Below are 15582 nucleotides of genomic sequence, written 5' to 3'. Positions count from 1 at the left end.
TGAACATTGGTTTCGTGACGATGATGTTATGTATGTTGACTTTGCAGAATTTCATCAACTATACCACCTAACCTCTCTGGATAAAGTTATCATTAGCTGCTATTGCCTGTAAGTAATAATTATTTCGATCTATTATTAAACTCATCATATGTGTGTATATGCATATAAATTATCCTAACAAGTACTATATATATGCAGATTTACAATGACAGAGCACAGAAAGAAATGATGCAATGAAATTGGTTTTGTTGATCCCTATACAGTATTCAAAGACCCAGTTACTCCAAAGCCTAATTGAAAGTCTGAGTCAGAGAGTAACATCATGAACTTCTTAGTGAACCAACGTCACAAGAAAGATATACTTTTTCCCTACAACTTCAAGTGAGTGTTAATAATGTCGATCATCCTTAATGGCTCATATGTTGATTCTAGTTAATTAATGAGTGTTATGCGTTATATCCTATAAACACATGCAGCAATCACTGGATATTAATGGACATCGATCTGGTAAAAAGTCACTTGATAATCTATGACTCGATGAGAAAACCACAACAAGACTATCAAGATATGATAGATATTATCCAGAGGTAATTTCGGTATCTCTAGCAACTATATATACACATAAATATGATGATTAACTATATCTGATGACGTGGCAAATTTTTTATTGGGCAGTGTTTAGAAAATCTTTATTGAGAAGCAACATATGGAAAAATGCAAAGTGCCACTGAATGTAATCCCTTTGAAAGTAAGTCCCCTAAATCGTATCATCTTTATTAATTAAACATATAGCTTTCATCGGATCACCAGATTGGATGACAAATCTTTTTTCAGTAAAGTGGTGTCTGAGGCAGGAACATAAGAACAACTAATGTGGTTACTATATTTGCAAGCTTATCAAAGAGCTCTTCCAAAGAACTCCTACAGAGAGACTCAAAGTACGTTAAAAATACACTATATATTTATTTAATTATTATTATTGATTGTGTTACACTATATATATATATATATGTATGTACATATATTAATTTATTTTCCTTTAATTCAAACCTATAGGCTCGATGGTTGGAGAAAAAGGTCATACGACAAGACCAAATCAAAGCAATTCAAGAGTCTATAGCCAGATTTTTTAATGATCAGGTCATCGATTTCAAGGGCGAGTTCTACTTCGACCCAACACTGCCATGGAAGCCAAGCTAGAGGATGAGAGAAAACTTGTTATATCACAACAACTGTAATGCAATCTTTTGTAATATATGTACATAAAATAATATAATGTAAAATACACATATGTATGCATGCATGTAAATATATATATGATGCATGCATGTATATATATATTTCTATGATCGAATTGTGTGATTTAATACGTTCATTGTGCTTGAACCAGAACATACTATACGCGTGTATAAATGTATTATTAGCAGCGTACAATACGACTTCGAAAGCCTATTTTGAAAAGAAAACAAAAAAATAAAGAAAAGAAAAAGAAAAAAAAATCTTTAGTCTCGGTTCGTATTACCAACCGGAACTAAAGGGTGTCGGTCTCGTGTCATGTCAGGAGGCATCTTTAGTCCTGGTTAGTGTTACCCACCGGGACTAAAGGTCTCCTTTAGTCCCGATTCCTAACCCGAGACTAAAGGACCCCTTTAGTTCCGGATACTTACTCCCAGATGGAGAACCAGGACTAGAGGGGGTTCTTCATCAAAAATAAAAGCCATCTCTGTACCAGTACCAGTGTTAGAAGTTCGACATCCCGATCTTTTACTTTTCTTACTCACGAATTTCGATCGGCTCTTAGTATGACTAACCATGTGTGTCTAGCTAGCTCGGTTAGATCCAGATAATGATTTGACGCACAGTAAATCGTACTAGTTAAACATATAGCATGTGGTGGATGTACTAGCCAAACAATATCAAAGAATGCGACTTGACAAGAACAGTGGAAATAGTGCAAGGAAAAGTTGATACCTTGATCCAGTTTTTCCGCTGAACTTTTGACTCGAGAAAAACTCGAGTGGATCAGTGGATGGACTGATATTCGAGAGGCATCATAATTAAGGGACTGATATTGATACGCAACCTGTTCGCTGGCTCGTAAACGATCGTAAATTTCCAGCTGAGAACAGTGTTTTTCTCTTACACCAAACCAGCTAATAGTAAATAATTCACGATACGGCCTCCCGAACATGCTGACAATTCCGAAGGGGAGCTATGAGGATCTCAACTGTTCAGACGAGCTTTACAAGGACGTCCCATCTCACTCTCACCACATGATCTTTCCCAAGGTACCATCACTTCATCTCTCCATCATCGCACAAAGCACTCTGGGTCGCAACAGTTTTTCAACAGAAGATGAGAGCGCGGTCCCAGGGGGCGACCCTACCAAACAAGCGTTTGCCCGCCGGCCGCCGCGCGCTGCCGCTGGGCGAAGGCCACTGGCCACTGTGCTCCAGCTCCCAGGCATCACCCCGCCGCTAGACGGCCAGAGCCAGACTCCTGATGCCTTCCTTCCACTTTCGCTGGGAGACGATACATGGGCTGATGCGCAATGCTTCAGGATTGGAAAAAGTCCAAATTACCTTATCAATTTCCGCGAAAGTCCGTTTTTCCTCCCTAAACTCCAAAACTGAACAAAAACACATCCATCAACTTTTAAAACCGTTCATCTTATCCTCTCTGTCCGTGTTATAAGCAGGTTTTGAAGGACGATTTTATCTTTTTTTTTATTTCGGCTGAATCTTTAAAAAATCATAGTAAATCGTATAAAATCATAAAATAGGAAAATTCCAATTTCGTTGAACTTCACATGAGTAGATTTACACAGTGAACATATAATATGGTATGCTTTAGTACAAAGTTTTTTGCTATGATTTTAGATCTATACTTTTCTGTAATTAAATTGAATAATTTATAGTTGCAGGTTTTTATGGTCCAATTATGATGAAATTTTTATGGTGGGCTCATTATTGTATGCTTAAACTGCAGTAAAAATTTCATACTCATTGGATCATGTATAATTGAGTTATAGATTTTATTTTGGTTTATGCTTATTAAATATAAATAAATCTATAACTAAGCTATACATGATCGAATGAGTATAAAATTTTTAGTACAATTAAATCATACAATAATTAGCCCACCATAAAAATTCATCATAGTTGGACCATAGAACTACAGGTATGAATTATTCCAATTAATTACATAAAAGCATAGATCTAAAGTCTTAGCAAAAATTTTGTACTAAAGCATACCATATTATATGTTCACTGTATAGATCTACTCATGTGGAGTCAAACAAAATTGTATTTTCCTATTTTATGATTTTTCTATGATTTACTACGATTTTTCAAAAATATAGCTGAAATAAATAAAAAAATATAAAGATAAAACCGCCTTCAAAGCTACTTATAACAGGGCCAGGGTGGTAAGATGAACGGTTTTAAAAGTTGAAGGAGATAGTTTTGCCCGGTTTTAGAATTCATGGAGAAAAAACAGGACTTTCGCTGAAAGTTGATGGAGGTAACTTAACTTTTTCCTTCTGGATTCTATATGTACAGTTGTATACATGGGCCAGAACGGAAGCCTTCACTGTCATGGTCCCTGGGTGGACCCGCCCGCCCCGGCCCAGGTACCTACCGGTCCTACTTCGGCCTTTCTTTCTTTTTTTTATCTGTGCTAGTCCATTTCTCCGACGTACTAAATAATTCCCCCCCAAAAAAATCTCCGACTTAAGCGTTTATATGCTCCGTTTTAAAGCCAAATGATGATTTTTTGCTCTTATTTTTTAAAACTTTGTGACTTTACTTTTTTATTGTTTTTGAACTAAAGGAAGAGTATGTCTCTATTCCATAAAATCTAGTTAAGGGTGTTAAATTCTGAACGAACAGACAAGATTGTCCATGTTCCCCTGTTTTATTAGAGAATGTTGTTATTTTACCCATATTTCAAGATCAAAGTTTAGTACTATAAATCTAGTCAAATTTTACAAAATTTGGACGACATATATCGTCGTAAATTTTGGACAACATATATGCCAAAATTTTGTCGTGAACGCTGTCTTCGGGAGCCGTCCTCGGCACCCTCCGACGCAGCGACGTCTCGTGCCCTCGTCTATGGCCGCCTCCACCGCGCCCTAGGAGCTCCAGGCAGCGGGACTCCGAGCGTCGTCATGCATCCATTCCTGCCGCAAGATCAGTGTTCGTCAGCCCACCGCACCACCCTCGACTGCGCCATCGACCCAGGACCTCAGCATCCAACTCCAACATCGGCTCTCCACGTCGTCGAGTCGGCTGCATCGCCTGCACCGATGCATGATGCCACGTAGTATCCGGCGAGCGGCGCGGCCGTCAAGGTGGCTCGGTAGAAAATTGATCGAACGAGTAATTTACAGAGGTAAGAAATTGCAGCTGTATCATAGCGCACAAGAGTTCTTCGCATTAGTTGCTTGGGAGCTATGGGAAGAAAGGAATCCACGAGCACTCAAATTCCCGAATTACTCAGCACATCAAACACAACGCTGAGTCGTGGGTGCAAGCCGGCGCGAGGAACCTAGGTTGTCTTCTTCAGCGAGTAAGTGTGAGTGTGGGTGGGCATATGCTTATTGAAAATCTATAAGGCCCAACCTTTGTAATCAAAATTCTCCTCGCTTAATATAAAAACGCGCAAATCTTTTGCGTGATGAAGAAAAAAATAGTGCACAAGAGAGTACGTTTGGAAGCTCAATACCAGTAAATAAAGTTACAAAGCTGCCAAAAGGGCTTATCAGTATACAAAGTACAAACACGCGAAGTAAACTGCAAACACTCTCGAACGCTCTGTTTTCTCTGTTCACACCACAAACCGCTGCTGCTGGCGTTGCACGGCGACTTGCTGCTGCAGCTGCAGCTGCCGCTTATGGTTCTCTTGCTCCTGCAAGAATCAGCGGATGTACAAGGGGACGCCAGTGCGGGTCCACCGTCTTGTTCCGGTGCATCTCCACGAACCCAGCCTCCAGCCTCTCCCTGCCCTCCTTGAGGAGGTCGTCCCCGGAGGCGCGGCTGATGAAGAACTCGACGATGAGGCCCTTGAATTCTCCCCATTGCTTCAGCCGCAGCACCGACCCCAGGAACGTTGCGTACCGGGCCTCGTACGTGCCGGGGTCCGCCACTAGCGCGCACACGTCGATCTGGCCCTCCCGCTACCGGCACAGCCGCAGGAACCGCTGCTCGATTGTGTGGAACGCCGCCGGGAAGTTGGGCCGCGCCCTGCGCCAGCGCCGCCGCGTGCGGGTCCGGGAACGGCCCGATGATGCGGCACGATCCGCGCTCCGGGTCCACCGGCACGCGCGCCATCCACCGGCCGCCGCTCGTGCCTCGTGTCACCGCGGTGTACTGGAGACGCGGCTGGCGCGGCACGCCGCCGCCTGGTAGCTAATGCGCGGCGGGTGGTCTCCCGTCAGGGACCTGTGCTGCAGCAGCTCCAGCCTCCAGGACAAGGACCAGGAGCACCAAAGCTCATCGCCATGTGGAGTATTCTTTTTTTTCTTTTTGAGAATTTACACAGTACAAGACGTTCACAACACGCACGCACACTCACTATGATCTTACGTACGCACACTCACACTCACAACACGCAAGCAGAAACACATTTTAATTTGTCCAAACATGTGGATAGGTTGTCCCTTGTTTATCCCATGATAACTCAGCTCCTGTACGTAGCCGAACCGTGGCACTGGCTCCCAGTCGCCACTGTGCTACTGATGGAGCCATGTCCTCCAGTGGGGATAGACAGAGCATACTCCTGGCTGTCGCTGACATGCACCGTCTCGACCGTGCTCGTCGAGCTCTCATCGCAATCACTTAACGCCGTGCTGTACACAGAGTTACGTGCGCGCCAATCTTGAGGGGGCCACATGAATGTGGGTCTCTCAAGAGGAACCTCCGGTGGTGGCGCTAACTTGGTAATGACTTGCACTGCCTCCACCATACTTGGGCGATTGTACGGGTTCGGGTTGGTGCAGGCCAAGCCAAGGTGCAGGAGACGCTTAGCCTCCAGAAGGACGCCGCCATCCCGCAGCTGGTCGTCCTCTGCGTCTTCTGTGGTGAGCATGCAAGCGTCCACAGCCTCAAGCAACCTCTCCTCCCGGTGAAGGCGCCAGACCCAGTCAGTGATGTGGTCGTCGTCCGGTGGGACGTCGCCGTTCTTCTTGCCTGTAACAAGCTCCAGGATGAGAACTCCAAATGCGTAGGTATCGGTCTGCCGTGTGGACCTGAAGGTCAACGCGTACTCGGGCGCTATGTAACCCCACGTGCCGGCGATACCGGTGACGGAGCTCCGGTCTACGGCGACTGTGGAAGCTATACCGAAGTCACCGAGACGCGCGCTGAAGGTCGAGTCGACCATGATGTTGCTTGCTTTGATGTCACGGTGTAGCACCATTGGCTCATGCTCATGGTGAACATAGTGCAGACCGGTGGCTACGTCCTTAGCAATGCTGTAGCGGGTTTGCCATGTACCGATAGACGATGTTTCCTCTTGTTGATGTTGGCTCTGCCCGGCGGTGCCACCTTTCAGAAAAAGATGTTGATCCAAGCTACCGTTCATCATGTACTCGTAGATCAATATGAGCTCCCCTTTGTTGTAGGACCAACCTGAAATTTGCGACACCATATTGATTCATTGCAAAAAAAAATGGTATTAACCATCTTACTATTACTGATTGAAGGCTTTTAACGAAGCCTCAACATTAATCCTCATGAAATGTGTTTAAAAGGATAAATCCTAGAAATTATTAATAATGCATAAAAAGATCTGGCAATCAATTTGACACAACCCAATCATTTCTACTAATATTTGGTAAGCATATTAAATGCCACCTCATTGATTTGCTATATATTCTGAACATGCTGCAGCACTTCATATTTCTGGTGTGCATCGTATCAGGTTATACTTGGTGCTCTGAAGCTCCAGCTGCTACACTCCTACTGAAGGAAGCTTGCAAGCTGCAATGGCGGGGACTTGGCTCTCTTGTGCTTAGTGGATGCATAGGATAGGTAGAAATATATATGTTTCTTTGTTCTTGATTGTGTAAATGGATACGCAAAAGAAGTTTATATATGTAACATATCAATCTTGTGTATAGTTACAGTTTAATAAAATCAGTTTTGAATGGACTTATTCACTTTTTTTGTAAGAATAGATGAGAAATACAATAGTAAATAAAAAATAAATACATATGTATGAAATAAGAATAAAGAAATACATATGTATATAAATAAGAAAAAAGCAACGTTGGTAAACTTTTCCTAGGAAGATGTAACCGTAGGGAAGAACCTTTCCACGTGGGATACAAATGCCATGTCATTGGGTTTCCCTAGGGCTCAAGAATCCTAGAGAAACATTCTTTCCCTATTGTTTTTTGTCAGAAACTACGGGGCACAATTGATTTCCCGTCGAAATGGTTCCTAGGAAGATTTCCCCACGAAAATTCCTAGGGAAACCATTTCCCTACCTTTTTAAGTCTTTCCCTAGGGTTTTGGCCCAAGGGAAATTGGTGGATTCCAGTAGTGATCATCATTGATTTTAACTTTTTTTTTCAAAAAAATACCAACATCTACCATTTTGAAAAACAACATAAAGTACCTACTTGTGCCATAATATAACATAATCTAAACTCTAGAGTAACTATCTACTTTGCACGTAAATTACCCACCGTGCTATTATAATAGACAACCTAAGTAAGCTTTTAAATTAATTAGCATGTAGCTTTCCATTTCAACCACCACTAAATATAATCTAAATATCCAACAAATCTACATACAAATTACCAACACCTACTATTATGAAAAATATTTACATAACCATAAACTAAACCCATATATATTTCTAAATTACCTAGTTCTATTTACTATTGATGTATAAATAATAAACTAACCAAGAATAAACATATGTGTTGTCGATACATAAGCATTTGTAGAAATACACATGTAATTCTTCGATAAAAAAATTTAGCATCTTGAGTAGTGGATTGGGTTAGTGTAGAACAAAGGTTTTGTGACATCCTTAAACTTTGAGATTCATTTAGACTAAACAATCACTATTTGGCTTAAATATTAATATCCTCTTGAGTTAGCACGATCAGCCCCTCCAAAAAATCCAGTCAAACTCTACCACAGATCCGAGCACCATGGAACATGCTTAAAGGATCATTTATACGATCGTATCAATAAAAACTGCAGTAAGGTACAATAAGCACAAGAATTTCAAGTTAAAATGAGGTTAAAAAGTTATAAAAACTAATAAGATCACAATTTTATAGTCAAAATCTATATTTCTAACGTCATGTGTAACAATCCACCCAAAAAACTCCTAAATGAAAAGGGTGGACTTTTTCAAAATTTACTTAAAATGCTAATGATTTACTCATGTAACCCAATTTAATTTAATTTAATCCATACACTAACTATGGTTATTTCCAATAAACCTTGCATTACATGCCTAAAATTCCATGTAATTGGATGTATGTTCTATTATTTTAAATTTTATTTATCTTTTTGTTTCGGTTGAATTCGAATTACATAAATCAAAATGAACTAATAATCCATTAGAAAAACATATATAGCAAACAAAGAGAAAGAAAAAACTACACAAACCTCAAACCAGACTACATTCGGGCCGCGCAAGTGGAACCTCGGCAGCCTCTTATCTCCTCCCTGCTAGCCCTCGCGCGGCCTGTCCACAATGCCACTAGACCACGGCCCGTGAAGCTACCCTCTGCAGGCAGCAATATCGCCACGTTCTATTCTATCCCTTGCTACCAGCCCGACCCCGCGCCGTCGGCGCGTCAGGGGTCAGCAGCGCGCATCCTGTGACCATATATATTTTTTGTTATATACCAGGTAAAGGCCCTGTTCGCGTGCCCTTAAACCCGGTTTGATCCACTTCTTTTTTTTATCCAAAACCGTATTTTTCTCTCACAAATTTCTCCAGCATTCCTTCAAACCATCCAAATTCCTCCAAACGAACAGGCCCAAAAAGTTTTTTTTGTTGTGTGTGTGTGGTGTGTGTGGGTGTGTGTGTGGGTGGTGGGGGGGGGGGGGGGGGGGGGCATGGCCCCTGCCAAGTGCCAACCCAACCCCCCTTGGCTCTGTCCCATGAACGGTTCGATGAAGTCGCGCTCCCAACACGCCATCGACACAACCGGCTCGGCAATTCGTCGAGCAGGTCTCGAGCACCGCGGGCTCGTCTCCCCCAAAGAATGGTAAATTTGCATAATTACATAGTACTTCATTTTGCATATAAGAGTAGTAAAGAAAGAAGAGTCTGGTGCTCACCGATGAGTGGTACAATGTTCTTGTGACGAAGGCGGTTAATGATGCTGACTTCCGCCAGAAAATCGTCGTAGCGTCGATGCTCATCTTCCTGCACAAACTTCTTCACGGCGACCTCCACCGATTGTTGTCCCATCCTTGAAGCAGTAGCAGGAAGTGTGCACCTATAGACAGCCCCAAATCCGCCCTTCCCCAGCTTCATTGTGTCATGGAAGTTTTTCGTGGCCTTTCTGATCTCGGCATAGTCAACCTGGGTTGGCACCCCAGGGAGGTTCTGCATGGTCCGGATGAGGTTCTCCTGCTCCATCTTCCACCTCCTATATTAGTATACAAGAGTAGCAGCCATGATGGCAGCGGCACAAGCCGATCCAAGGACCGAGGAAATTGCGATGGTCCATTGATTGCCTCTTCGGATATGAGGCATTGCGCAAAATGATGGCCGACGCCTGACGGCTGTTGAGTTCCATGTGTGCAGTTGTAGGAGTTGCCCCATCGAAGAGAAAAAGGCAAATGATGCTGATTTTTTAAACATCCATTGCCTATTGAGGATCTTGCTGGCTACAGCTGCTGCAGGTTTCGATGTTCCTTCACCTGCATCTGCGTACACCAACATGTGGTCCTTAGTATAGTCGTAATCAACCCACACGCTATACATGTTTGCCATGGAGGAATGGTCCGGTAGCGGCTCTCTGCAAATATGTACCCAGATGGCAGGTGCTATACTGTCAAGTGCATCGATTTGGGCATAGACGTGGCTGCCGGCAACGTTGCGAGATGCAGTGGCTGTCGAACAAGAACTATTCACATTCATGAGAGCATAACTTAAACGGCTATCGAGGCTTGCAGGTTTGATGACGAAGACAAGTACCATCGGGGTGTTCGGCTGGTAGATACTCATGGTGAAAACGATGCTGAAGGACATACCATGGTTTGCCAAAGGATCCACCGAATAGAGGGTGAAAAACATACCCTTATTGTCGCGGTACAAGTCTAACCGTGAACCAATAGCTTCTCTATAAGACCCAAGGCCTCCCCACGCGTTGCCGCCGTTGTCATCGCAGAGAGCCATAAGATCCCAAGTCCCCATGAACAGGTGGCCGGGAAGTTTGTCAAATGAATAGCTCAGGGTGATGTTTCCTAGCTCATCTTGGTCGGTATTGGAGCATTTGCACGATTTCGGGAGGCAGCAACCGAGCAGCAAGCACACGAGAAACTGGATGGTGAATAGACATGGCACACCTGATAATCGAGGCTTGTAAACTTGGATGGCATGCATGGTATGAACTGTGCTTCCGGGCGATCTCCTATGCTAGTTGCGAGCTCCTTGTTTGCTTACAAAGCTAGTTGGTCTGCTTAGCAGTGGTTGCTTTTTACGGAGTTCTATTGGCCGAGTAGTCCCAAACGATAACGTTCATTTGTGGACACAATTTTTTTTTTTGGGTGTCGTGTCAGTCGTTGAAGACTTAAGATCTCTTTGGCATGGTTTATACCGGCTTCGGCTTCATCTATTTTGTGTAAATCGAGACACTGTAGCGTAAAGCCGTTTTGTAAGCCGGCGTTAAAATGAACTAGAAGCCGGAAAAAAGCTAGTTTTTTTTTGCTTCATCGGCTTTGGCTTCACCGGTGAAACCGTTTTGGATGAACCGTGCCAAAGAGGACTTTACTGTAGATGACTTGCCAGCGCCAGGTCTTGTACGTTTCTGTAGATATATCGAATCTTAGCTTTAATTTCATGATCGAGATGTGCAATGATAACTACCGCTACGACCACCGCTGACCACAACTTTTAATCTTTTTCTTTTAGCGAAAGTACCTTAGCACATATTTCATTTTGAAAAGGTAAAGATCAAGTAATAACAAAGTACAACAGAAGGGCCTAATTGCAGGATGCAATTGCCACAGAGCCAGCGCCCCAAACTCGCTTACTGTCTCCAATCGATGACGGGCACCCAAATTCAAAATAGATCTCTGACAGTGCTGTATTGGTCTCTGACAGTACTGTATTGGTCTCCAACAGAGTACCTATACAGAAGATTTGTTTTGGGTGCCAGGAGAGGCACAATCTAAATTTGAGTATCCTTTCTCGTGAAGATTCATTTACAGAAAGGGTTATCTTTTAGTCTTATTATTGGAGAAGACCAAAAAATAGATATTAAACTCTTTGCCTGTAGCGCTAACTAAATATAGAATGGCTCTTGTATTTTGGTGCTGTTGTTGAAGATAGACAATGGAATACCACTATGCAACCTGCATGAAAATTCGCCTTGAGCATCTCTAAATGTTTTTTAAGATTTATCCTCTAAATCCTTATTTGAAGAGTCATTTGAGTAAAAATTATTTTTTATATGCACATGAAAGCATCTAGGCCCCTAGTTGGGTTTCGATGATTAATGACAATACGAGATTACTATGACTAACTATGTTTTACAGAGATAATTTAAGTTAGGTCATGGTAATAACAATTGATTGGGCAATCATGGTTGTCATGCCCTACGATGGAAATCGTTTCGGTTTTCAAAGGATGGACTAGTTCTAAGTGTCGTTTGGTGTTGAAAAGACACTTAGAGTAGTTTAGGACTCTATTTTTTCCTTTGGTCGTACTATTAAGATGGGGTATGGACTAGTAGCTTGACCTAGGTTAGTCTAGTGAGTTAGGTGTGGTGCACACTTGTCAAATCTAGCACTAGGTAGCTCTGGAGTAGTCCCTAAGATCAATTGGAGCAAACTTCATTCACATATGATTTCGAGTTGAAAGTGAATGGAGGGTCAAATGACTAACCGGACGCTGGTCTAGTTGTGACCGGACGATGAAAGGTGAGTCCGGTCAGTTCATTTAATCAACTGGAGCCGTCTGGTTGCGACTGGACGCTAAGTGAAAAGTGATCGGACACTGGGTGCCAGAGTCCGGTCAACTCTAGAGAGGTTCCAGAGAGGGATATTCCTGATCGGACGCGTCCGGTCAGTGCTGATCGGACGCGTCCGATCAGTGCTGATCGGATGCAGGTCAGAGTCTGGTCAGAACTTAACGGCTCTTTTTGACACAGTGGCAGGGATAACTGACCGAAGTGTCCGGTCACCTCGCAGAGTGATGACTCAACCTCCAAACGTTATGTTTTGAATGAGGGATTATAAATACTCACTCCATTCATCCAAAGAAGGTCTCATGCCCATTTGTTCAGCTGAGAAACACCCTTGAAAGTGCAAAGGAAAGCAAGAGCCTAGTGAGGTGATTGAGATTTTAGAATCTAAGATTAAGGCCTCATTAGTGCAAGGAGAGTAGCAAGTGTGCATCCACCCTTCTCATTAGGCTTGTCATGGTCAAGTGAGAGTTTGTGCATATTACTCTTAGTGATCGCCATCACCTAGACGGCTTGGTGGTGATTGAGAATTTGGTGATCGTTCGGCGGAGCTTGTGGATGACCCAACTCAAGTTGTGAGCGGTTGTGGACGATTCACCGATGATAGGAGTGTCGAAGAATCAGCCCATAGAGAGCACTTGATCCTTGCACGGATCAAGGGGGAGCTACACCCTTGCGCGGGTGCTCCAACGAGGACTAGTGGGGAGTGGCGACTCTCCGATACCACGGTAAAACATCACCGCATTCGTTCTCCTCTCTTTACTTTAAGCATTTACATTTGAGCAATTCATTTCTTGTCTTTACATTCTTAGAATTGTCATGCTAGAGTAGGATTGGAACCTAGGGTATAAAATTTTGTGTGGTAGAACAATAGGAACACATTCTAGGCACAAGGGTGAAGTGGGCTAAGTGTAGGATTTAATTATTACAAAGAATTTTAGAATTAGCCTAATTCACCCCTCCTCTTTGGCATCTTGATCCTTTTAATTGGTATCAGAGCCTCGTGCTCACTAAATTAGGCTTAACCACCTAGAGAAAAATGTCCAACGGGAATGGATCTGCTCCTATCTTTGAAGGAGATGATTTTCCTTATTGAAAATCCATAAAGAGGCTTATTTAGAAGCTCTAGATGATTGAAATTCTTATAGCCACCTCTCAAGGTTTCCCAAAACCTAAGGATCCCACACACCTTCAAGGCGATGAAGTCAATTATGAGAAATGGAATGCAAAGGCTAGAAACACCATCTTTAGAGGTATTTGCAAAGATGTGTTTAACCGTGTGCGGAATCACAAAGATGCCCATGCACTATGGTCGGACATTTAGTGTGCTCTATGAGGGAACAAAGAGTGAGCGTGAGAAACGCTATCATCTAGTTATGAAAAAGCTTAATTTATTTGAGATGCTTTCCTAAAGAAAGTGCTAATGAGATGTACACACGCTTGAATGTTCTTGTAGAGGAAGTCAATGGCTAGGACTTACACAAATGCAACCCTTCGATGTTGTAAGAAAAATCTTGAGTGTCCTCCCCATTGACAAATATGGGCATATTATGACCGTGCTTCATCAAGGTGATCTTTCCACCGCTACATCAACTCAAATATTAGGAAAGATCAATGTACATGAGATGTATATGCATATCACTCCACAAGATGGCTCTTCTTCCACTAAGAAGAAAGACTTAACATTCAAGGCTAGCCAAGAGAACAAGGGCAAAGCAAGAGTTGAATATGAGAGCTCAAGTGATGATGAAATTGATGATGCAAGTCTTGCTCTTATGGTGAGAAGAACTGCCAAGATGCTTAAGAAGCTCAACAAGAACGGTGTCAAGTTTGACGATAAAAGAAGAAGTTTTTCATTAGCAATAGAAGGAAGCCAATCTCCAAGATGAATTGCTATAATTATGAAGAACTTGGTCATCTAGCTTATCAATGCCCCAAGCCCAAGAAAGACAAGTACAAGAAGAAGTACAAGGGCAAGAAAGATGACTCAAGTGATGAAGATAATGATGAGAAGAAAAAAAATAAGCCATACAAGAAGAAGGATTTTCACAAGAAGAAAAAGAATGACAAGGCATACATCGTCGGTGATTGGCTCACGGATATTGATTCATCAAGTTGCTTATCCAATGGTGATAGTGAGAACAAGAAGGTGGATCACTATTGTGATTGACTCTTCACTATCTTCATCGACACCATCGTCATCATCCTCTACACACCTATGCCTTATGGTCAAGGGTGAACGAAAGGTACAAAGCAATGATGATACTAGGGTGATGATCATGCTAGCAATGCTGATAGTGATAGTGATGATGAATTTGAATCACCTTCATATGAAGATCTTGTCAAGTTGCTAAATCAATACACTAAAATCATTAGAAAGACAAGAGCTAAGAATGAAAAGCTAGAACTTGAGAATGACTCACTCTTATCTAAATGTGACATAGCCGAAAAAGCTAGTGTTGAGCTTAGAGAAGAAAACAAAATTATGTCATCCAAACTCAAGGAGCTCAAATCATCCAAAAAGGAGCTTAAAGAAAAACATGGTAAACTTGAGGAGATACATAATGAGCTTACTATTAGCTACAATATGCTAAAAGAAGAGTATACCAACCTCAAGTTTAATCATGATAATCTTGTTATCTCTCATAAATTTTTATCCAATGAGCCACATGATGCTACTAACTATATTGTTAAGATTGATATAGCTACATCATGTGATGATTTGATTATTAAGAGCATTGAGCAAGGTTCTAGTAGCAAAGGCAAGTAAGTGGTTGAGTCCGACAACTATGATGAGTATGTCAAGATCAAGAATGAGAAGCTCAAGGAAGATCTTGAAAATCTATCAACCACCAACACCATCGTGATAGAGAACCTTGACCATGATAATGATCTAGCTCTTGAGAAAAATCATGATAAACTCAAAGAAGAGAACAAGAAGCTTAAGTTAGAAAAAGAACATCTCAAGACCAGCTTGAGCAAGTTTACAAGAGATCAACATCTTCAAAGTGAGCTACTCATGAATATCGTAATAAAGATGAATAGAAGTGGCATTGGGTACTTGGCACATCAAGAGAAGAAGGCTCAAGCTCAACACCAACAACAACACAAGTCAAAGCCAAAGCTAAAGAGGTGTTTTCAGTGTGGACAAGAAGGTCACTTTGCCCATGAGTGTCAAACTCCACCACCACAACCCTTGCCCAAGCATGCTAGACCCTTTGCTTTTAATGCTCATTATATGTTTAGAAAGGACTCTAGTGGAAAAATGAAAGTCATGTTCTTAGGATCTCCCAACAAGAATAGGCCTAAGAAAATTTGGGTTGTAAAATTACTTGTTGAGAGAGTCAAGGGCCCTCAATAAGTTTGGATCTCTAAACAAGCTTGATCTCTTGTGTGTAGGTAAACTACAAGAC

At 42.2% G+C, this 15582-nt stretch overlaps 1 protein-coding gene and 1 pseudogene across 1 annotated transcript; both read right to left on the bottom strand.

Annotated features, from left to right (window-relative positions):
* Window positions 1–4771: 4771 nt before the first annotated feature.
* Window positions 4772–5505, bottom strand: LOC136540607 (uncharacterized; annotated as a pseudogene).
* Window positions 5506–5536: 31 nt separating this feature from the next.
* On the bottom strand, window positions 5537–10679 carry LOC136540606 (probable L-type lectin-domain containing receptor kinase S.5). Its single transcript, XM_066532608.1, has 2 exons — window positions 9315–10679; window positions 5537–6632 (listed from the first exon to the last, which is right to left on the bottom strand). Exons 1-2 carry the CDS (start codon window positions 9616–9618, stop codon window positions 5683–5685), a joined length of 1254 nt encoding a protein of 417 aa, XP_066388705.1. The 5' UTR covers window positions 9619–10679; the 3' UTR covers window positions 5537–5682.
* Window positions 10680–15582: the final 4903 nt, after the last annotated feature.

Source organism: Miscanthus floridulus, chromosome 2 (assembly GCF_019320115.1).
Source record: "Miscanthus floridulus cultivar M001 chromosome 2, ASM1932011v1, whole genome shotgun sequence".
NCBI classification, from domain to species: Eukaryota; Viridiplantae; Streptophyta; class Magnoliopsida; order Poales; family Poaceae; genus Miscanthus; species Miscanthus floridulus.
This window is presented reverse-complemented; position numbering and strand designations above follow the sequence as displayed.